Source organism: Haliotis asinina, chromosome 8 (genome assembly GCF_037392515.1).
Source record: "Haliotis asinina isolate JCU_RB_2024 chromosome 8, JCU_Hal_asi_v2, whole genome shotgun sequence".
NCBI lineage: Eukaryota > Metazoa > Mollusca > Gastropoda > Lepetellida > Haliotidae > Haliotis > Haliotis asinina.
The window spans coordinates 8,812,101-8,834,375 of record NC_090287.1 but is presented as its reverse complement, the minus strand read 5'-3'; the positions used below and the strand labels follow the sequence as shown (position 1 = coordinate 8,834,375).

Below are 22,275 nucleotides of genomic sequence, written 5' to 3'. Positions count from 1 at the left end.
TTTCAACACCATGAGACCTGTACTACCAAACACAGGCTGGGTTCTCTGTCTGGTCGCTCGTTCTGCTGCACCACCCCCACACCTTGACCTCAACTGTGACTTTTATAGGCTGTCTACAGAAGTTCTCACTTAGATGTTGTGTACTGTACTAGGTGGATAAGCGGTGATAGACAGCTGGACAAGTTTCCCCTGTAATGAATCCAGACACGCTGATTTCATGCTAATGCATGTGTGAAGCCCATTTCTAGTGTACCCCGCCGTGATATTCCTGGAACATTACTAAAAGCGGCGTAAAACTAAAGTCACTCATTCTAATACAAGTGTGAGTTTCCCATTGGTGAAGGTGTTGTATATACACTTAAAACTATCGAATCCGTGCAGTCACTGTACCATTTGATTGACTGGGTGAGTGAGTGAGGTTAGTTTTACGCTAAGTGGCGGCGGGCTGTAAATAATCGAGTCTGGACCGGACAATCCCGTGACCAACAACATGAGCGTCGATCTGAGCAATTGAGAACCGAAGACATGTGTCAACGAGCCTGACCACCCAATCCCGACAAGCATGGTCGCCTTTTATGGCAAGCATAGGTTGCTGAAGGCCTATTATACCCCGGGACCTTCACGGGTCCAGGATTAGTTGAGAATATCTTGTGTGTGTATATAAGCAATCTCCATCGAAGACATTTCGCAGTCAATAGTCATTCAGTGTATCCAAGCTGGGAGAGCGCCACTGTGAGTGACTGTCCCCTGTGTTGAGTCCAAACCTCACTTCGTGCGACTTTACCTCTGATCAAAGGACTTTAGTTGTTTTGTTAGCTTTCGAAAGTGGCATTTTATGAACAAGTGACTTTATTTTATAACCTGTTTTTATGGTATAAACACAGTAAATACATGTGTTGTTTTCGCAATGATGCTCTTCCTTTTCTCTTTGTCCGCCGTGTTTGTTTCTGGTTATGATGTATTGTTCTTTCACGATAAGACCAAATGTTCAAATTATTTTAGAACACAAAGATCTTATTTAGTGGTGTTCAGGGGAATTGGACACCAATCGGCACATCAACGAAGTCTCTGTACGTCTCTAACGCCAATGTATTCCATTTCTTTCCCGATCACCAGATCTAATCCGGTTAAAGCACCTGTAAGGTAAACTCGATCGACGTGTTTGTCAACGTCGAAACACGACACCTCCAAAACTGGCCTTCTCATTGTTGGAAGAGCAGGGAAGAATTCCGCCAGGGCGACTTTGCTAAATTGTCTCCAGTTAATATGATTTAGATTTAATCAAAGAAAACTGGAAGCCGTTAACAGAGAGAATATCGCACGTATTTATCTTCTACGTCACTCGAAAATATCTCGTTTTTTACGTCACTGAATGACAAATGTATCATATTTCACTAGTCACATGTCTAACATCAAACTATTCCGTTGGGACATCAAACCTCCTCGTGAATCACATACACATGGGACATGAAAATAACGCCACAACTTCCGCTGCATGGAAGAATTACATAAAATAATGTAACTTTTGAAGTGAAGGACAACAAAGGTCTCTTAGTTTGTGAAGTCCCAAATACAACGTCTAAACGCATATCTCGACTTTATACATGATATAAATAATATGTCTTAGTCATTTAGAATAAATATACCAAACGAACAAATAGTAAAATTGGCGTTGATGATGACTGTTTCGCACAACACATCATACTAAATTCCGAACCAGAAAGGAAAAAAGTATGTTGGCAGGTATCACATCAAAACTAAATATACCCCAGAATCCAAGACTCGGGACAGATAAACATGATTCCAAACAAACAGCACAACATACAGTTCAGCACAAAGCGAGAAATAAGCCCTTTTTAAATCAAACATACAACATACATTAAATTAAATCACTTATTGTAAGTATGTATGTCCGTTTCGTGGACATAAAACGAGCATTAAATTTAATTACTTGATTACGATTTACTTGATTACACGTTGTATATCCTTTTCGTGCCCATAAAACATATTTTTACCGTTCTCTGGAATGATATATTGTCAAACACAAGCCATCACTCAGCTCATCACTGCAGGTACCAAATGTTTATTTCTTGTTCTCCTCCATTCTGTTCCTTGGAACGATGTTCCGTTTACCAACATTCTTCTTCTGCCTCTTCTGTTGGTCCAGCCTCCGCTCCAGTGCCTGCATCTGTGCCTTGTCCTCCTCCCTCTCTTTGATGATGCGATCCTGCTGCTTCGCCATCTCCTCAAACAACTTCTCATGATAGTGAAACATCGTCTCATTCCTCATTCTGTCCTCTTCTGCTTGTTTCCGAAGTTTCTCATTGCGGAGCTTCTCGTCCTCAATTGCCCGTCGAAGAGTACGGAGTTGTTTGTCTTGTCGCTTCACATCAGATCGCAACAGGGCATTCTCGGCTTCTAGATTGTCCAGTTTACTCTCCAACTCATAAATCTGCCCCCTTGCAAGTTCTAATAGTTTATCCTTTGCCTTTAACTGGTCTTTCAGCTCTGATATTGTAACTTCAGTTGACTTGCTTAATCTGGACAGTTCTTCAATCTGAAGTAACGTACACGAGATTGTTTGCACTTTCAACGAAAGGGATTTTATATCGATAGAGAGGCTTACAGTCTCCTTCTTGGTGACCATTTTCATCTTCACTTCACTTTCAATCGTATTGATTCTCTGTATAAGTAATTCCATTTGTTTTGACAAATCCTCTTTCCGTTCTTCTTTATCCACATCTTGATACATGCATCTTGTTTCAAGCAACTTCATGGCTAAATCCCTGTATCCTCTTGACTGCAATGCTTGTATAAAGACAGGAAATGACCTCTCTCCTCTCATGACAATGACGTCCATGAGTCTCCTCGTCCTATCCTTCCTTGTTTCCCCCGCATCAATCATTTCCCTGTCCTCTCGGTCTATTATATCTTCAGATAACAGTTTAGCTGTTAGCTCTCTGGCTTCCACCACATCCTCGATCTCCATAACGTGAACTTTTATACTCGTCTCTTCAGCTGGCTTCATCTTTCCCTTGTCCGGCTGTGTCATGATGTAGGTCTACTACGATAGCTGGTGCCAAAGAGAAAGTCATTAAATACAACATGCAGTTCTTTGGGCTCAATCAGCACAATGGACGTTATCCATATCGTATGTGACATAAACAATTATTTGTAAAAGTCGCGAAATCAATTTCATATTCAGGAGACATTTTTGCAAACACAGGCAATTCCGACAGTATCGTGACTTTGAGATCCTAAGCATGTGCTTTATCAATCACTATTGAAACGTGATGAAACCATGTCAAAGGCACCAAGGGCACCCGTCACAGACCCATGCAAAGGCACATCAAGCATTCTAAAAACATTATACAAGTCGAAATGGGGAACTGCGTGTCTTTCACATGTCTATCACACAAATATTCATAGCTTTACAGTGGCTTTGAATGCGTCACCTTGACTACACTACATCCTAGCATGAGTCGAATAATAATCCTTGACATCTTGTGTGAAAGCGCATGCTCGAGTTCACTCCAAAGTGAAATGCTAACAGCGAAGGCTCGAGCTGCTGAAACATTGCTTGAGGAAAAGGAAACACTGACAACTCTAAGGTTGAATCGTGTGTCGATCACCCAAATACTGGTAGAAAATGCATTGCTTTATTGTTTCCCAGGAGTTGTTGGAATATTACTCGGCATGAAAAAAAAGTTACTAGGCTACAGTTTGTTTAGGTTACAGTTGGGAGACACAACTAAGCTACAACAGAACGATACGGATAGATTACACCAGGAAGATACGGGTAGGCTTAACTAGGAGTGACACCCAGATTACAACCTTTAGTTGTTCTGGAGATAGTTAATAATAACGCACAGTCATAATGCTCCCTATTAAAGTGAGCTGTTAGAAGCCTCGGGCGATCCTATAAAAAAACATATTATTCCTTCGTTTCTACAGACACCAACAATGTACTCGATGTCACTTTCCATTGAACTTTAAAGTGAGTAAAATAGTTTTGAAGCAATTCAATAACGTCATTTGGTGCCACCAAATGCTTCAAAATGAGAAGACACGGGGAAATGCTGTCATTTTCAACACCCTATGTCTAATTTCAAAAGCAACAGAATGATCTAATCAAAATGCTACAATGGGTATATTCAATTCATGATCATTTGAAACTTACCTGATAACGAGCAATCTCTCTGTGCAGAATGAGCAGAGACTGAGCCAGATAAAACCTCCAACCTATTCTGTTTGTTTAACAAATCTATCTTCAGTAAAGCTTTTTGTATTACAATCTAATTTACAATGTTGAACGGTAAGCTGTTACCTGGCTCCCGGTAACAGTAAAACCCAAAGTAATCCCAAGAACGTCAGGACTATTTCCGTCTTCGACACACGACTAGTGATTCCACTGCAAAAGAACTGGGCGACCAGTTAGATTGAGCTATTGTCAGGGCGGATTGCACTTTGATTTCATGATTATTACAACAAACGTTTAGTTTCGTCAATGATATAGTTCTCATTGCGTTAACGATGATTACTTAAGAAACAAAGGTAACTAACTATGCGTAAATAAAGACTTCTCATTTTGTCAATATGTGTTTAGAATTCCTGTGTTATGAAGGTTATCATATAAATAATCGGTTTTTCAGCCCGTCGAGCGAACGTTTTAACACACATGCTAAAACATACATTAAATGGAAAGACAACACATCGTTATCTTTAATTGATCGGATTGATAACGATCACATAACACGGGTTAACAACGGCGTTATCTAAAGTGTATTATGTATTACCTTGTTGGTGTATGGTAACTCGATAATGATAATTCCTTCGTGTTTTACAGGTTGGTTATAGGCTACTCGACGTCAGGTCTATGCATAGGTATAAACACAAATACTACTGTTACCAACAGTGATACCTCTAAGCTGGTCCTAAGATCTTAAACAAACTGACAACTAGGTAGAGTCTACTGTGTTCAATTCCCTTACTGGGTACATTGTCCACCATGTTTTAGATTCATGTAAGACAAGTGTAAAATGAAACAAGAATGTCCCCCAAAGACTCAGGAATACTAATTATGATTACAGTATGTTAATGTTTGGTGTGCATATGGCAGAGCTGAAGGAGATTATTGTAAGATGTTACAGTTCTGCTCTAGAAAAGAACACTAGCACCAAATTCAGTCGCGGTCGAACATGTTCCGATGGAAACGCAAATAATTTTATTTAGACGTCCAAACCTACCAAAAGACACCACTGTATATACCACTCGACCTATCTAGTTGCCTATCCCTCTGAGTTTCACGAAGAACAGTGAACGGTTTTGAAGTTTTGCTTCGGAAAAGAGGACAGCCAATAATGGTGAGCATGACGAACGAACAACAAGAGACAACTTCGTTGTTGTGGGGAATAAAAACACTCTAAGTACATTAACATATTTGAAATGCAGGACAGCGGGTTATATTACAACAGAAAGGTCCTTAAAATGACCCTTACTACCAAGAACATTCTGTCCTTGACATCACATTACCAAAAAGAAAGTGTGTTTGCCGTGTGCAGTATTTGATGGCCAACCAGTATGAGGTACGTCACAAATTGGTTTGAAAGAGATTCTTCAAATTTATACACCATGAAACGCGTGAGACAGTCAGACTGGCTCTTTTATCTTACACAACAGAATCACGTGTCCAAGGGGTGTCGTCCCGAAACACTTCAGTATGTTCTTAGCCACCTTAATAATGTCAATGAAATTGTTGCTCTCTCACTCTGGAACCATCAGCACCGCCGGTCTAAGATAACAATAACTGAATCCTTCCACTGACTACATTAACAATAGAGAGGCAGTCAAAGGGAAGAGAACGGTCTAAGCTTATGATTTATGGTTCGTCACATCCACCGAAAATATATATTCCAGGGTATCCAAGCAAGAGCATGACTAAAGCAAAATTACACATTTTTTCTTATCCCTGTAATCACTATCTCAAACAACAATGTGCTTGAGATGGCCGGTGCCTGATTGAAGTAATCCTTATATATTCGGTTATTACATGGTTTATGAAAGAAATGGGAAATATCAGCGCATTGTTCGGTTCAAATGTCGTCATTTGTCGTCAAAGGGCCAGTCAATTCCTCTGTCACAGTTGTGGAGAAACTGAGAAACCATAAATTACTGTGCTCAGTTTAGCCCCTTTAGTGTACCAAATACCTGTTGTGGTTGGTTCAAATTACCATTTGTCCAGATTATGTACCTACGTCTGTTACCATAACCGCTGTCATAAGAATCCCTTCGTGTTGTCCTCCCATATTAAGCTGAATGTCGATTTAACACAGGACAACCATCACAACAACCTAATGTTTCTTCTGAAACCTATTCTTAGGAACGATAACTCTAGCAGTAAGTTTGGCAGGTTTCACAGCCAGTGGTCTATGTTGAGCTGTGATGTCCTGGACAATCTTTTTCATTTCACTCATTTCTCTTTTCTGTTCTCGGAGAATCTCTGAGACATTTGCATGACCTTCTTCAACTTTCTTCTCCAGTGCTGTGTTCTTCTGTTTCACCATACCCATCTCCTCATTCAGGTTTTCGACCATCGCCTTTTGTTTCTTCAGTTCTCCTCTCAATGATGAATTTTCTTGTTCCAGTTTCCAAACATCCGCCTTCAGTTTCTGTATCTCTACCTGAGCAGCTGCCAGCTCCTGGTCCTTCTGCCTAAGCTGACGGTGCATTGAGTTGATGGTAGCGACAGTTTCTTCACTCGTCTTTGTCAAGTTTTCTATCTTTTCCAGAGTCCGTGCCATATTCTCTATACCATTTTTCAGTAAATCAACCTCACGTTTAGTTGCACCTGTTCTTTCGAATGTGATCTCCATGCTTTTCATCCGAGTTTTGAGGTCGTCGAGATCTTTGTTGAGTTCGTCCACCTTCCTTCCGTCTCTGATCAGCATAGCAATTTCATCTGTAGGTTGTTTCCTGCTAAGTTTGTCGGCCAAGTCTTTATAGCCTTTTTCTTTCAACGCAGACACAAACTCGGTAAAGGCATTTGGTCCTCGAAATACAACAATGTTGAGGAAACGTTTGGCTCTTTCTGTTCTTGCAGGGGGTGCTTCAATTTCTTGACGATCAGGAAGGTCTAGTATTCCTTTGGAAAAGAGTAGGCCAGTAATATCCTTTGCTTCAAGAATTTCTTCTATTTCATGAGTGTATGCACGGATACACATTTCTTCGTCTTCTCTCATCTTCCCCTTCTCAGTGACCAGCCTCGCCATCCTTAATGTTGTCACATATGTCTGGGGATATAGATAAAAGATAAAAGTAAAACTATTGATCAATAAAGAATCCTAACACAGCAACGTGTCTCGTGACCAAATGTTTTTTTGCAAATAAGACCCACCACTCAGGTTACCGACAGCCGTTTCTCAACAACATTGACCAAACGTCAAAGCGTCACCTAAAATAATTTAAAACTCAAAACCCGTGAACACTTACCTGTAATATATGACGACATAAAGAAACGTTACCACAGAAATATCTATGAACTAATCCTTGACCAGGAACAACACACGCTACACAATAAACGTATTCTGGCTTAACTAAGGGAGATATATTGATTGTCACCTTGAATGCTCGTATACCATGTGTACACAGTTTGATAACCTAATACCTCTGCCTTCAAGCTGAGAGCTTCAGTTATTTAACTGTCTCGACAGTAGGGAGGGTTTTCCCACTGTATGCTGAGACTGTTTCGTTTGTTTGTGTTCGTTAGCGCCGATCTAAGCAATATTCCACCTCTAGGACGTCGTGCTGTAAAATATAGAGGCTAGCAAAAGGATCAGGTGGTCAGGTCAGGCTACAAATTGTGAAAATGTGCTTCCACTCACTTGGTGAAGGATGGAACTTTGTCTGATAATTATCATTCGTGGGAATTATGATAAAAACACAATATTATACCATAAACATGTTCCATTAATCACTATGGCAACAGACAATATTGACCAATCTGAATGTAACATTTCAGCCAGCCCTCCAACGTGGCCACTCAATCTACATTTCGATGATATAAACCGACTTCTGCATTCACTGATCTGTGGGAGAAGAATGCGTGAATGTATAGATGTATCGATAGATCGACATGGTTCGGAGAGGAAACAATGCAAATTTACCTGATTTAAATGAAACATATGTTCACTCACGGGTCACGATACACTACATAACCAATACACTGATAAATAGCTAAGCGTGTGTGAAGGACTGGTCAGCTGACGAGTCTAACTATAGGATCCATGTTACACTGCGCATGTTTTTCAAAGTGGATAACCACAAATGGACACAACCGCACGGACACGCATGGACTCGCACTATCACGCACTTAATCCACGCCACGCCACGCCACGCCACGCCACGCCACGCCACGCCACGCCACGCCACGCCACGCCACGCCACGCCACGCCACGCCACGCCACGCCACGCCACGCCATGTTCAGTCACGCACATGCTACAACACAATCCACAGACACACGGTTGCACCCAGGCACAAGAACAACTAACTAATCATCTGGTTCAAGGACCTAGCCAAGGAAGTCACTTCGACAGTCAAGTATTCAACCATTGTCATAGCTGTGTTTATGAAAGTTACTCAACTACTTCTACTGAACAGAGGCACGTGTATCCTTGTGAAAGAAGAACTTCGTATGTGCTGATTAGTTCTGTCTCTAGCATGAAGCCTGTCTGACTGTGAACACATTTTCATTGCAACTGCTGTCCATTTGGCAACGTGGGTGATCTCACTATGCCACCAATCAATGATAACTAGAAGATTCAAATGGTGTCTGAGCCAGACACCAAAGATATTCCGAGCTGTCAACACAAACTGTTTTCTAAAACGTCTTCTCAAGCTCAAGACTGGACAATGGCAGATGAAGAATTTAAGGTTAAATAAAATGTTATGTCAACAACTTATATTGACAAAGTTATCGATAACAATTTCTGTCATTTTGTGAGTGTGGCATTTCAAAACAGATTCTTGTACCGTTGTCAAGCATGAATAAAAAGTTGTTGTCCATACATTTTTCTGTAGTTAAAAAAAGCATTCAGTAAGATAAATACATTAAAGCATTATCAAGCGGGGTATATGGGATTTTATTCGTCCCGTATACGGCATAAAACCTTGTATACCCCTCATGGCAATACCTCATTTTTTCATATACACACTGTGACCCATACATTTGTCAGTACTGACGAAGGAGAAAACAGTTGAGAGACATCGTAATTTACGGACAGTTTTATTGTTATATGTACCTTGTTCTCGGAATTAAACACTTAAAAGCAGTGCCGCTGCCACCTGTCAACCGCACAAGGAGGTCACCTTCAGCCTGAGGTATGGGTGTTAGCAGCGGTTGGAGTTTTAAGCAGGTGTCAGTTCTGAGTGTGATATATAGAAGTAGTTACAGTGATATACAGACAGAGGAAAAAGGTATATTACATTGTTTAGTCTTGTTTTCCCACGATGTCACAGACAAAGAGTTGGCCAACATAACAGCAGTCTTTAGTCTGTACAAGACGCGTCCGCGTACATAGCCATCATTGGCAGTAATTATTACTGTTCGGCACCATCTCGGTACCATCTGTCGTTGTGTTACTGATTACTTGAAGCATGCAAGATGGCTTCAAAATCAGTATTGCCACTATTGGCAGCAAATACACCATTGGCGTAGACTGGATAAATCGACGAAGTTTGCTCTTGCGGATTTTTACCCGTTTTTCCTGCAATGCGATGGTCATTTGTGGAAGTATTTGAGGCGTGTCTTGACGTGAACGTCGTGTGCGTCTTCGTATACGTGTTCTAAGTGGGTTTAGCTCCGGTGGTCATGGTAAGACACTGACGTTAGAATTAAAAAAGCGTTGTCGTGCTGGATGAACTCCCTCTGTCGGTCCATGAACGTGAAGGACGTCGTTGATATACCGATTTGGTGTCAAGTTTCCCTGAAGCACTACTAAAGCAGATCTTTGAGGGCTGGATATCGTACACTACACCATGAAACTCTCTTCATCGAAACTGTCGACCTGATGAATATGATTAGGGGGAAACATTTATTTTTCACAACGGTAAACACGCTGATCTCGCCGGCGAAGAAGAAATCGCGCCTCATCACTGAACCAGTTCCAGAATCAACACCACCACCACAAGCCACTACGCTGATAGAAGTCTCTCAAAACAGGAGCAACAACTGAACTCCTTGGTCCTGTATCCACATCACGCAATCGATTCCTGACAGTTTGGGCGGAAATACTTCAGAAAGTAGGATTACCTTGCGCAGTCACCACGACTGTGGCACGATGGTGATGGAAATGAGCAGTCCAGAGCAGTCCTGGGCTTGGGTGGTAACTTATGGACGGTCACTTCTCGATCTTTGGCGGAATTGGTCAACAGGAAATGATTCCAAAGGCGAGATGTGGTGCTCTGCTCTGATGGACGTTGAAATGACGCTCAACTGCAGACTGCGACTCTCCAGGTTCAAGACGGTCTAGTATATTTGTATTGTGATACCCATCACGCAAACATCTCGTGGAGATCATTTCTCTGATAAAACACAGATGCCAGTATTCGTTTGTCAATATATGCTTTTGCATTTGATTTCCTCACTACCTGCGTATGCAGTTTAGCAGTGTCCTCAGTACCGGATAAGATTTGACTAATCCGGGCTGCTTATAATCCGGACAAACGAGTCGGTCCCAAATCAGTCCGTAGTAGGCTGGTTCCACTGTACGTGTCTACACATGCGTGACATTAGTGTCCTGTGCTCTCCTACAGAGAACAATATCCGTGTCATTTATCACCGAAATCGGCAGTCAGTTGACAGATAGCTACTAAACTATTTCCATTGTGCCACATTAAAGGAATTTTTGTATGGAATCGACCCTTATGTGCGTCATCGGTGACCTGGGAGGATTCATATTGTAATACACACTGAAACTCTAATGCGTCATAAAAAGTCCCTATATTCCTTCTATAATGTCTTTATTTAGGTTCCAAGTGACACCCCACAGCTCTGTTTTGGTCTTTCCAACAAGTGGTAGATATAGAGCTACTGTTCCGCAGCGTAAGTGAGTATTAGAAAGTTTGAGTTTAAACATCGCTATCCAAGATCGTTCCAGTCTCACAAACTACATGAGTAGCTTACGTGAGTATCAGAAAGTTTGGCTTTAAACATCGCTATCACTGTTGACTGAGGTATAATGTGACAATTTATCATTTTTGCGACGCTAGATATGAAACGCATTGAAGGATTACCCAGTTTTGACTATCCTCAGAAACAGATTCCATTCGATGTAAGAGGCAAAAAAGCTGTGAACACCATATGAATTAAGTATGTTCGAGAAAATGCCCTGACACTGTTTAGTAAGGAACCGCAAAGTCTCCTAATGCCAGAGCTGCTGATAAAAATGTGTAGGGTTTGGGCGGGCTTGGATGTTCTTAAGTGGTGCAACAGAACATGAGTGGGAGAGAAAGACTGTTGACAGGTCTCTCAGACACATTCACACCGAGCAGAACAGTCCTTGACTTCAACCGTTATGCCGTGCGCCTCGCAGGGCAACTGCAGGTACCTTAGCGCTAGGAGAGCTTCGAAATTCTAGGCCGGGAACCTTATTCGCCAAAACCTGGTGTCATCACTGATTTTCAGTTGATCCAATCATTCAATTTTCACGGTTGTTTTACCTCTTGCGCCCAAGGGGAAATGTTTTCGGATAGTGGAGAATGGTTATTCACTGGCGTTGACATTTCAGATTTCAAGGATTACATGGTCTCAGTATTTGAACTTACAGGATTTTTCAGATGGCTCGATTTGTAGGGACCAAGGGGAAGATGCACCCTCATCATGATCTCTGTATCCGGAAAAACTGGGTGTATATCAAGACTGAAATAGATGCAAAGGACCTGGGGGACTCCCTCATACAGACGGGGACCCTCTATGTGGAGGATGTGGAGAGCATCCTCAGCTGTACAGGAAAGAACGACAGGAATCATTGTTTCCTAAAAACTCTGCTTCATCGAGGGAAGGGAGCCTTTGACTGTTTCATTGTGGCTTTGGACAACAACGGATATTCCCATGTTTCACAGAAATTGAGAGAGGATTGCAAAGAGAAGGCATGTATTCTAGATAACTGAATAGTTTTCTTTCCTCTTTACCGTTATTTCTTCTCGATTTGTTTTCCTTTTTAGTAAATCAACCTTCCTTTTCAGTAAATCAACCTCACGTTTAGTTGCACCTGTTCTTTCGAATGTGATCTCCATGCTTTTCATCCGAGTTTTGAGGTCGTCGAGATCTTTGTTGAGTTCGTCCACCTTCCTTCCGTCTCTGATCAGCATAGCAATTTCATCTGTAGGTTGTTTCCTGCTAAGTTTGTCGGCCAAGTCTTTATAGCCTTTTTCTTTCAACGCAGACACAAACTCGGTAAAGGCATTTGGTCCTCGAAATACAACAATGTTGAGGAAACGTTTGGCTCTTTCTGTTCTTGCAGGGGGTGCTTCAATTTCTTGACGATCAGGAAGGTCTAGTATTCCTTTGGAAAAGAGTAGGCCAGTAATATCCTTTGCTTCAAGAATTTCTTCTATTTCATGAGTGTATGCACGGATACACATTTCTTCGTCTTCTCTCATCTTCCCCTTCTCAGTGACCAGCCTCGCCATCCTTAATGTTGTCACATATGTCTGGGGATATAGATAAAAGATAAAAGTAAAACTATTGATCAATAAAGAATCCTAACACAGCAACGTGTCTCGTGACCAAATGTTTTTTTGCAAATAAGACCCACCACTCAGGTTACCGACAGCCGTTTCTCAACAACATTGACCAAACGTCAAAGCGTCACCTAAAATAATTTAAAACTCAAAACCCGTGAACACTTACCTGTAATATATGACGACATAAAGAAACGTTACCACAGAAATATCTATGAACTAATCCTTGACCAGGAACAACACACGCTACACAATAAACGTATTCTGGCTTAACTAAGGGAGATATATTGATTGTCACCTTGAATGCTCGTATACCATGTGTACACAGTTTGATAACCTAATACCTCTGCCTTCAAGCTGAGAGCTTCAGTTATTTAACTGTCTCGACAGTAGGGAGGGTTTTCCCACTGTATGCTGAGACTGTTTCGTTTGTTTGTGATCGTTAGCGCCGATCTAAGCAATATTCCACCTCTAGGACGTCGTGCTGTAAAATATAGAGGCTAGCAAAAGGATCAGGTGGTCAGGTCAGGCTACAAATTGTGAAAATGTGCTTCCACTCACTTGGTGAAGGATGGAACTTTGTCTGATAATTATCATTCGTGGGAATTATGATAAAAACACAATATTATACCATAAACATGTTCCATTAATCACTATGGCAACAGACAAAATTGACCAATCTGAATGTAGCATTTCCCCCAGCCCTCCAACGTGGCCACTCAATCTACATTTCGATGATATAAACCGACTTCTGCATTCACTGATCTGTGGGAGTAGAATGCGTGAATGTATAGATGTATCGATAGATCGACATGGTTCGGAGAGGAAACAATGCAAATTTACCTGATTTAAATGAAACATATGTTCACTCACGGGTCACGATACACTACATAACCAATACACTGATAAATAGCTAAGCGTGTGTGAAGGACTGGTCAGCTGACGAGTCTAACTATAGGATCCATGTTACACTGCGCATGTTTTTCAAAGTGGATAACCACAAATGGACACAACCGCACGGACACGCATGGACTCGCACTATCACGCACTTAATCCACGCCACGCCACGCCACGCCACGCCACGCCACGCCACGCCATGTTCAGTCACGCACATGCTACAACAGAATCCACAGACACACGGTTGCACCCAGGCACAAGAACAACTAACTAATCATCTGGTTCAAGGACCTAGCCAAGGAAGTCCCTTCGACAGTCAAGTATTCAACCATTGTCATAGCTGTGTTTATGAAAGTTACTCAACTACTTCTACTGAACAGAGGCACGTGTATCCTTGTGAAAGAAGAACTTTGTATGTGCTGATTAGTTCTGTCTCTAGCATGAAGCCTGTCTGACTGTGAACACATTTTCATTGCAACTGCTGTCCATTTGGCAACGTGGGTGATCTCACTATGCCACCAATCAATGATAACTAGAAGATTCAAATGGTGTCTGAGCCAGACACCAAAGATATTCCGAGCTGTCAACACAAACTGTTTTCTAAAACGTCTTCTCAAGCTCAAGACTGGACAATGGCAGATGAAGAATTTAAGGTTAAATAAAATGTTATGTCAACAGCTTATATTGACAAAGTTATCGATAACAATTTCTGTCATTTTGTGAGTGTGGCATTAGTAGTATAGGGAATGACAGTCCGAAAACACTTTTCAAAAACCCCCTCTAAAAAGCCTCATTTACTAAATGAGGCTTTGGTGGGACCATTAGCTCTTGCTATTATTGCCCCTACTACAAAGCCACGCCATCACGTTTACCGTGACTTGGCAGGCGGTAACACTGTGCCGTACGGTACGATCAATAATTTGTTGTAAGTTTTGACCGACCATATAGGATCGGTGGCTCGCTTACGGTTATGTTATGTTTATATCGATGAAACAGTTTAATGTGAACCCCCTGACGCGGCTGAAAGGTTTCTAAAGTGTTTGCAGGAGGAAGAAAAAATTATTAGGAATACATTATATAGAATCGCTCCCATGCGTATGACCCGAGCCGACAGGCTAGCTCACGCTAGTAGCATTAACTGTCACGTGTGCGACTCACCACTTAACGGTGATTCGGTGAGAGATCACTGCCACATAACTGGTAAGTATAGAGGCGCCGCTCACAACGCGTGCAACCTCAAGCTTAAAATCAACCCTATGACAATAAACATCCCCGTTGTCTTTCACAACTTGAGAGGGTACGACTCACACTTGATCATGCAGGCCATCGCGAAAATCGATGGTAATATATCGTGCATCCCCAACAACATGGAGAGATACATCTCCTTCAGCTTAAACGGACTTAGGTTCATTGACTCGTTTCAGTTCCTCCTGTCGTCACTCGACAGTCTGGTCAAGGCCAACAATACCTTCCCTATCACCGATCGATACACAGACGCCGAGACTAGACCCCTGCTTATGAGGAAGGGTGTGTACCCATATGAGTACATGGATAGTTGGGTCAAGTTCACCGAGACCAGACTACCTCCTATCGACTGCTTTTATAGCAAGCTGAATGAGGCGTCCGTCTCACGAGATGATTACTCGCACGCGACTAACGTATGGAATAAACTGGGTTGTAAGAACCTGGGCGATTATCACGACCTGTACTTGAGGACAGATGTAGAATTTAAGGTTAAATAAAATGTTATGTCAACAACTTATATTGACAAAGTTATCGATAACAATTTCTGTCATTTTGTGAGTGTGGCATTTCAAAACAGATTCTTGTACCGTTGTCAAGCATGAATAAAAAGTTGTTGTCCATACATTTTTCTGTAGTTAAAAAAAGCATTCAGTAAGATAAATACATTAAAGCATTATCAAGCGGGGTATATGGGATTTTATTCGTCCCGTATACGGCATAAAACCTTGTATACCCCTCATGGCAATACCTCATTTTTTCATATACACACTGTGACCCATACATTTGTCAGTACTGACGAAGGAGAAAACAGTTGAGAGACATCGTAATTTACGGACAGATTTATTGTTATATGTACCTTGTTCTCGGAATTAAACACTTAAAGGCAGTGCCTCTGCCACCTGTCAACCGCACAAGGAGGTCACCTTCAGCCTGAGGTATGGGTGTTAGCAGCGGTTGGAGTTTTAAGCAGGTGTCAGTTCTGAGTGTGATATATAGAAGTAGTTACAGTGATAAACAGACAGAGGAAATAGGTATATTATATTGTTTAGTCTTGTTTTCCCACGATGTCACAGACAAAGAGTTGGCCAACATAACAGCAGTCTTTAGTCTGTACAAGACGCGTCCGCGTACATAGCCACCATTGGCAGTAATTATAACTGTTCGGCACCATCTCGGTACCATCTGTCGTTGTGTTACTGATTACTTGAGGCATGCAAGATGGCTTCAAAATCAGTATTGCCACTATTGGCAGCAAATACACCATTGGCGTAGACTGGATAAATCGACGAAGTTTGCTCTTGCGGATTTTTACCCGTTTTTCCTGCAATGCGATGGTCATTTGTGGAAGTATTTGAGGCGTGTCTTGACGTGAACGTCGTGTGCGTCTTCGTATACGTGTTCTGAGTGGGTTTAGCTCTGGTATTGGGGAAGGTCATGGTAAGACACTGACGTTAGAATTAAAAAAGCGTTGTCGTGCTGGATGAACTCCCTCTGTCGGTCCATGAACGTGAAGGACGTCGTTGATATACCGATTTGGTGTCAAGTTTCCCTGAAGCACTACTAAAGCAGATCTTTGAGTGCTGGATATCGTACACTACACCATGAAACTCTCTTCATCGAAACTGTCGACCTGATGAATATGATTAGGGGGAAACATTTATTTTTCACAACGGTAAACACGCTGATCTCGCCGGCGAAGAAGAAATCGCGCCTCATCACTGAACCAGTTCCAGAATCAACACCACCGCCACAAGCCACTACGCTGACAGAAGTCTCTCAAAACAGGAGCAACAACTGAACTCCTTGGTCCTGTATCCACATCACGCAATCGATTCCTGACAGTTTGGGCGGAAATACTTCAGAAAGTAGGATTACCTTGCGCAGTCACCACGACTGTGGCACGATGGTGATGCAAATGAGCAGTCCAGAGCAGTCCTGGGCTTGGGTGGTAACTTATGGACGGTCACTTCTCGATCTTTGGCGGAATTGGTCAACAGGAAATGATCCCAAAGGCGAGATGTGGTGCTCTGCTCTGATGGACGTTGAAATGACGGCCAACTGCAGACTGCGACTCTCCAGGTTCAAGACGGTCTAGTATATTTGTATTGTGATACCCATCACGCAAACATCTCGTGGAGATCATTTCTCTGATAAAACACAGATGCCAGTATTCGTTTGTCAATATATGCTTTTGCATTTGATTTCCTCACTACCTGCGTATGCAGTTTAGCAGTGTCCTCAGTACCGGATAAGATTTGACTAATCCGGGCTGCTTATAATCCGGACAAACGAGTCGGTCCCAGATCAGTCCGTAGTAGGCTGGTTCCACTGTACGTGTCTACACATGCGTGACATTAGTGTCCTGTGCTCTCCTACAGAGAACAATATCCGTGTCATTTATCACCGAAATCGGCAGTCAGTTGACAGATAGCTACTAAACTATTTCCATTGTGCCACATTAAAGGAATTTTTGTATGGAATCGACCCTTATGTGCGTCATCGGTGACCTGGGAGGATTCATATTGTAATACACACTGAAACTCTAATGCGTCATAAAAAGTCCCTATATTCCTTCTATAATGTCTTTATTTAGGTTCCAAGTGACACCCCACAGCTCTGTTTTGGTCTTTCCAACAAGTGGTAGATATAGAGCTACTGTTCCGCAGCGTAAGTGAGTATTAGAAAGTTTGGGTTTAAACATCGCTATCCAAGATCGTTCCAGTCGCACAAACTACATGAGCAGCTTACGTGAATATCAGAAAGTTTGGCTTTAAACATCGCTATCACTGTTGACTGAGGTATAATGTGACAATTTATCATTTTTGCGACGCTAGATATGAAACGCATTGAAGGATTACCCAGTTTTGACTATCCTCAGAAACAGATTCCATTCGATGTAAGAGGCAAAAAAGCTGTGAACACCATATGAATTAAGTATGTTCGAGAAAATGCCCTGACACTGTTTAGTAAGGAACCGCAAAGTCTCCTAATGCCAGAGCTGCTGATAAAAATGTGTAGGGTTTGGGCGGGCTTGGATGTTCTTAAGTGGTGCAACAGAACATGAGTGGGAGAGAAAGACTGTTGACAGGTCTCTCAGACACATTCACACCGAGCAGAACAGTCCTTGATTTCAACCGTTATGCCGTGCGCCTCGCAGGGCAACTGCAGGTACCTTAGCGCTAGGAGAGCTTCGAAATTCTAGGCCGGGAACCTTATTCGCCAAAACCTGGTGTCATCACTGATTTTCAGTTGATCCAATCATTCAATTTTCACGGTTGTTTTACCTCTTGCGCCCAAGGGGAAATGTTTTCGGATAGTGGAGAATGGTTATTCACTGGCGTTGACATTTCAGATTTCAAGGATTACATGGTCTCAGTAGCTGACCTTACGGGATTTTTCAGATGGCTCGATTTGTAGGGACCAAGGGGAAGATGCACCCTCATCATGATCTCTGTATCCGGAAAAACTGGGTGTATATCAAGACTGAAATAGATGCAAAGGACCTGGGGGACTCCCTCATACAGACGGGGACCCTCTATGTGGAGGATGTGGAGAGCATCCTCAGCTGTACAGGAAAGAACGACAGGAATCATTGTTTCCTAAAAACTCTGCTTCATCGAGGGAAGGGAGCCTTTGACTGTTTCATTGTGGCTTTGGACAACAACGGATATTCCCATGTTTCACAGAAATTGAGAGAGGATTGCAAAGAGAAGGCATGTATTCTAGATAACTGAATAGTTTTCTTTCCTCTTTACCGTTATTTCTTCTCGATTTGTTTTCCTTTTTATTCAAATGATCATTCATTCAACAATGCAAGTTAGATAAAGCCGTATGGTTCTATGAAGATAGTTTCCTTAACTACTAGTCTGACTGACAGACTGAGAATGGTTATACGCCGCTTTTAGCAATATTCCAGCAAAAGCAAACGGGGGGCATCAGAAATGGGTTTCACGTATCGCTGAACCTGACCCCTTAGTCTAGATGAACAGTAGTACGTAATAAAATGTAAAGTCGGATAAGAAAACACTCCATTACGGAGGCGAGCATATTTATTCTCTGTTATGTACTAGTATTCTTTCCAGAGGGGTATAGTGGTAAAATTAAACGTCCAAATAATATATTCTTCATACTCATTTATCCGAATTCATTTTTCTATATGTGCAACAGATGTAATTATCTCTTCGAAAACATAATTATGAACGCTCGTCCAGCTATACACGTTACACATTACAAGCCTGCGGACACTTAGTGTCATCACTGATTTTCCCGACGTCCGTTATCATATATCCTACTGGCGAGCGACAAGTTATCGCCGTGTATAAGTTATCGCCAACATCTGTCTGCAGCGCTTGCACAGACAGCTTGACTTGTACTTCCTTAGTATTTCACACATTGACACATCACAAAATCGATAGGTTACGAGACTTAAAATCAAAGAGTTTGCGCAAGCGCTACAGCCAGGTGTTGGCGATACCTGGTACGCTGTTATAACTGGTCACTAGCCAGTATCTATCCGTTTCCGCTGATACTGATAATCCTCTGGATTCCCATGTTTGCACTTTTGCAAACTGGTGTTTTATGGCGGTCTTTGTAAGAGAGTTGTGATGTATGCACCATCTTCACCATCATCAATACTAGGAATATGACCAACCCACTCCGTCCAACATATGTAATAATGATGATAATAATAACACAATAAAACCAATGAAATTATTTATATCATTGAATTTTCTGTCCCTTTTGACGGCAATGTGATTGGCAAGATTCAGGAAAAGCATGATAAATATGCGGACCTCGCCTTTGAAATGTCTCGCTTGCATTCCAAGTACACAGTCGTCAGGCTCCCCATTGTTCTCGGTGCCCTTGGTTTGGTACCTCCTGAACTCTTGGCGCTGATCAGGAGAGTGCCCGGGTTCTCCACCGGGAGCACAGCCCTTCTGAGAAACTGGGTAATGCACAGTGCAGTGTTTGGGAGCCTCCATATTCTCCGGAAAGTTCTTGGTGGGTTCGACTAGGCAGTGTTTCCTGGGAGAAGTCCCATTCACTGTCTGGGCTGCGTGTAGAGGGGGTGAGGGCCCTGAGCTGATGATGAGCCTTACCGGCCTGACTGTGCCAGAATCACCCGAACCCTCTCTGTTGCATATCCATCTTAATCTGTAAATTATAATAATAATAATAATGTGTGTGTGTGTGTGTGTGTATGTGTGTGTGTGTGTGTGTGTGTGTGTAGAAAATGAATGTAATAACGTGTTACATAACAACACAGACAGTATAGTGTGGTATTCGAAATGACGTCAACACATAAAGTATAATGTCAATACAGGTATTCGGCAGACACAAGTATACATGACATTGAAAGATACCAATAGTGTCATGCTGAATGTGAACAGAAATGGTTCTATGACAGATATCTGAAAGCACCAAGCTAAAAATGACGTGTGGCATGTTTTGCTAAGAATCATTACCCTCTGTTAACATTCTGAACGTTTCGTCACTTGATACTAAGGCTAGAACATAACCCTCATAACTAGAAGTAGTATAGACGATAGTACATCTGGAAAGGGGCACTTGGTCGGTTTTGAAAAGTCTTTTCTCGGTTGTTAGAATTGAAGATATGTGTTGGATAAGGTCCTTCCCAAGGGACCAATCTTTAAATTGGACTCTTAGGAAGGACGTGGTCCAAAACCACTATTGTCTATATTACTCCAGACCACACCTGTGGATACAAAATAGTAGCTTCAGTTATATCTGTCAGTTTAACATTGGATATTTCTAAGTATACAGATGCTGTGGATTTAGCTTAAGAGACCGTCCATTTCATGTTCTTTCGGTTAGTGCGTGATTTTCGATATATCTGGTCAGTCCTCAAGCTGTGATCGAAACGTATAAGAAATGTTCTATGAATTTGGTGATATGTTTCAGGGGAACGGAACTGGCGATGACATGGGGCACATGTTTTCTAACGCGTTGCAAGAAATCAAACAAATGCAGGACTCTATGAACAATCTGGAGAAGCATCTTGGTACTGTGAAACAAAAGTTGGTCAGTGTCAAATCAAACGAGTCAAGAACCAGTGACGTCATCGAAAATCTTAGCCAAGATGTTGTAGATGTGGAACATGTGATGAAGCAAAAGGAAGAAGAGATCAGGTACCTGAGAGATCAGCTACAGGAAAAGGATGAGATCATTAGTGAACTAAAACGAGAAAAAGAAGCCTCTGAGCGCTGTCTGGTGGAATCAGCAAACACGATGGATTCTTTAATGAACAAACTGACACACCTAGAGACACTTTGCAGTGAGCAAAAACATGTTATCGCAGAATTAAGGGAAAGTCTTATATACCACGAGAATGAGATTAGTCAGCAAAACACGATTATTTCCAAGTCGGAGAGAACCATAAGCGAACAGACTAAGACAATAGAAAATTTAGATTCAGCTTTAAAACACAATGTTGAAGTGATTTCAAAGCAAGGACACCATATAGAACAACTACAAACTACTGTCTCTGACCAAACCCATCGAATTGGAGCGTTGACGTTGGAGAATAAAGAGCAAAAGCTGACACTCAGGAAGCAACATGAGGTGATTCGAGAACAGGATGAGAAGCTAGAGCAACAGCATATGACGTTACAGTCACAAGGTAGGAGTATAGAATCACTAAAGCGGGATGCTGCTGAGAGGAAACTGACAATGCAAGAACAGAGCAGGCAGCTGAATGTTCAGGCAAGTATTATTGGACAGCAAGCAGAACGTATTCAAACACAGGACAACCAGCTGAAGCAGCAACAGAAGGACCTGGAGTCCCAGAAGAGAGCAACAAGTCGACTTGAAAAAATTGTGAGTGATAAAGGACAGCATCTCGACTCGACTTTGAAATCTTTCAGAGCTGAAATGGATCAGATGAGAAAGGAAGGAAACATACGAGAGGGGCAGAAATACAGAAGAGTCAATCAGACGGCACATAATGACAGGAATACAAAGAAGTCAGACAGCAAGATTTGGCATTATAATTGATCTGTTAATATATTCAAACAGTAACTGCACTTGGGAACCATTTGCTCGACAGTGTCTTGTCGTGTAGACATCTTACATAGTATGATGTCAGGTGATATTTTGCGGTGTTAATGTATACTAACTTGGATGTAGTGTTTGTTGTTACATGTTGGTCTTGTCGTATGCGCCACGGTGTATTTTGATATTAACACCCTATGTTACATTCCTGCCAGCCTGAAGCATTATTTGTTTCATAAGACGACAAGTAAGTTATTACTTTCTGTGGATATTCCTGATTTTTAATAAAAAATAAATAATAACATATGAAGATGTGTAACATGTTTAAGGATCCTTGTGAATGGTTGAAGGAGTATGTTTACAGATATGCACTACGTGTCTGA

General features: G+C 41.8%; 4 protein-coding genes across 4 annotated transcripts; 1 reads left to right on the top strand and 3 right to left on the bottom strand.

Moving 5' to 3' along the window:
- Positions 1–1,301: 1,301 nt before the first annotated feature.
- On the bottom strand, positions 1,302–4,401 carry LOC137294614 (calponin homology domain-containing protein DDB_G0272472-like). The gene is made up of 2 exons (XM_067825672.1): positions 4,181–4,401; positions 1,302–3,073 (listed from the first exon to the last, which is right to left on the bottom strand). Exon 2 carries the CDS (start codon positions 3,050–3,052, stop codon positions 2,084–2,086), a length of 969 nt encoding a protein of 322 aa, XP_067681773.1. The 5' UTR covers positions 3,053–3,073; positions 4,181–4,401; the 3' UTR covers positions 1,302–2,083.
- Positions 4,402–5,209: 808 nt separating this feature from the next.
- LOC137294615 (uncharacterized) lies at positions 5,210–7,631 on the bottom strand. The gene is made up of 2 exons (XM_067825673.1): positions 7,489–7,631; positions 5,210–7,289 (listed from the first exon to the last, which is right to left on the bottom strand). Exon 2 carries the CDS (start codon positions 7,266–7,268, stop codon positions 6,351–6,353), a length of 918 nt encoding a protein of 305 aa, XP_067681774.1. The 5' UTR covers positions 7,269–7,289; positions 7,489–7,631; the 3' UTR covers positions 5,210–6,350.
- A 1,636-nt stretch (positions 7,632–9,267) lies between these two features.
- LOC137294616 (uncharacterized) lies at positions 9,268–13,008 on the bottom strand. The gene is made up of 2 exons (XM_067825674.1): positions 12,909–13,008; positions 9,268–12,709 (listed from the first exon to the last, which is right to left on the bottom strand). The coding sequence occupies exon 2, from the start codon at positions 12,686–12,688 to the stop codon at positions 12,155–12,157; it is 534 nt and encodes a 177-aa protein (XP_067681775.1). The 5' UTR covers positions 12,689–12,709; positions 12,909–13,008; the 3' UTR covers positions 9,268–12,154.
- Positions 13,009–18,282: 5,274 nt separating this feature from the next.
- Positions 18,283–21,895, top strand: LOC137294397 (golgin subfamily A member 6-like protein 22). The gene is made up of 2 exons (XM_067825400.1): positions 18,283–18,594; positions 20,804–21,895. Exons 1-2 carry the CDS (start codon positions 18,283–18,285, stop codon positions 21,893–21,895), a joined length of 1,404 nt encoding a protein of 467 aa, XP_067681501.1.
- The last annotated feature ends 380 nt before the right edge of the window (positions 21,896–22,275 follow it).

Excerpts from the sequence above, each read along its gene's own strand:
- LOC137294615 (XM_067825673.1), bottom strand. The coding sequence starts at position 7,268 with ATGGCGAGGCTGGTCACTGAGAAGGGGAAGATGAGAGAAGACGAAGAA.
- LOC137294397 (XM_067825400.1), top strand. The coding sequence starts at position 18,283 with ATGGCTCGATTTGTAGGGACCAAGGGGAAGATGCACCCTCATCATGAT. Across the intron at positions 18,595-20,803 it reads GAGAGGATTGCAAAGAGAAG|GGGAACGGAACTGGCGATGA; the intron begins GCATGTATTCTA and ends GATATGTTTCAG.
- LOC137294614 (XM_067825672.1), bottom strand. The coding sequence starts at position 3,052 with ATGACACAGCCGGACAAGGGAAAGATGAAGCCAGCTGAAGAGACGAGT.
- LOC137294616 (XM_067825674.1), bottom strand. The coding sequence starts at position 12,688 with ATGGCGAGGCTGGTCACTGAGAAGGGGAAGATGAGAGAAGACGAAGAA.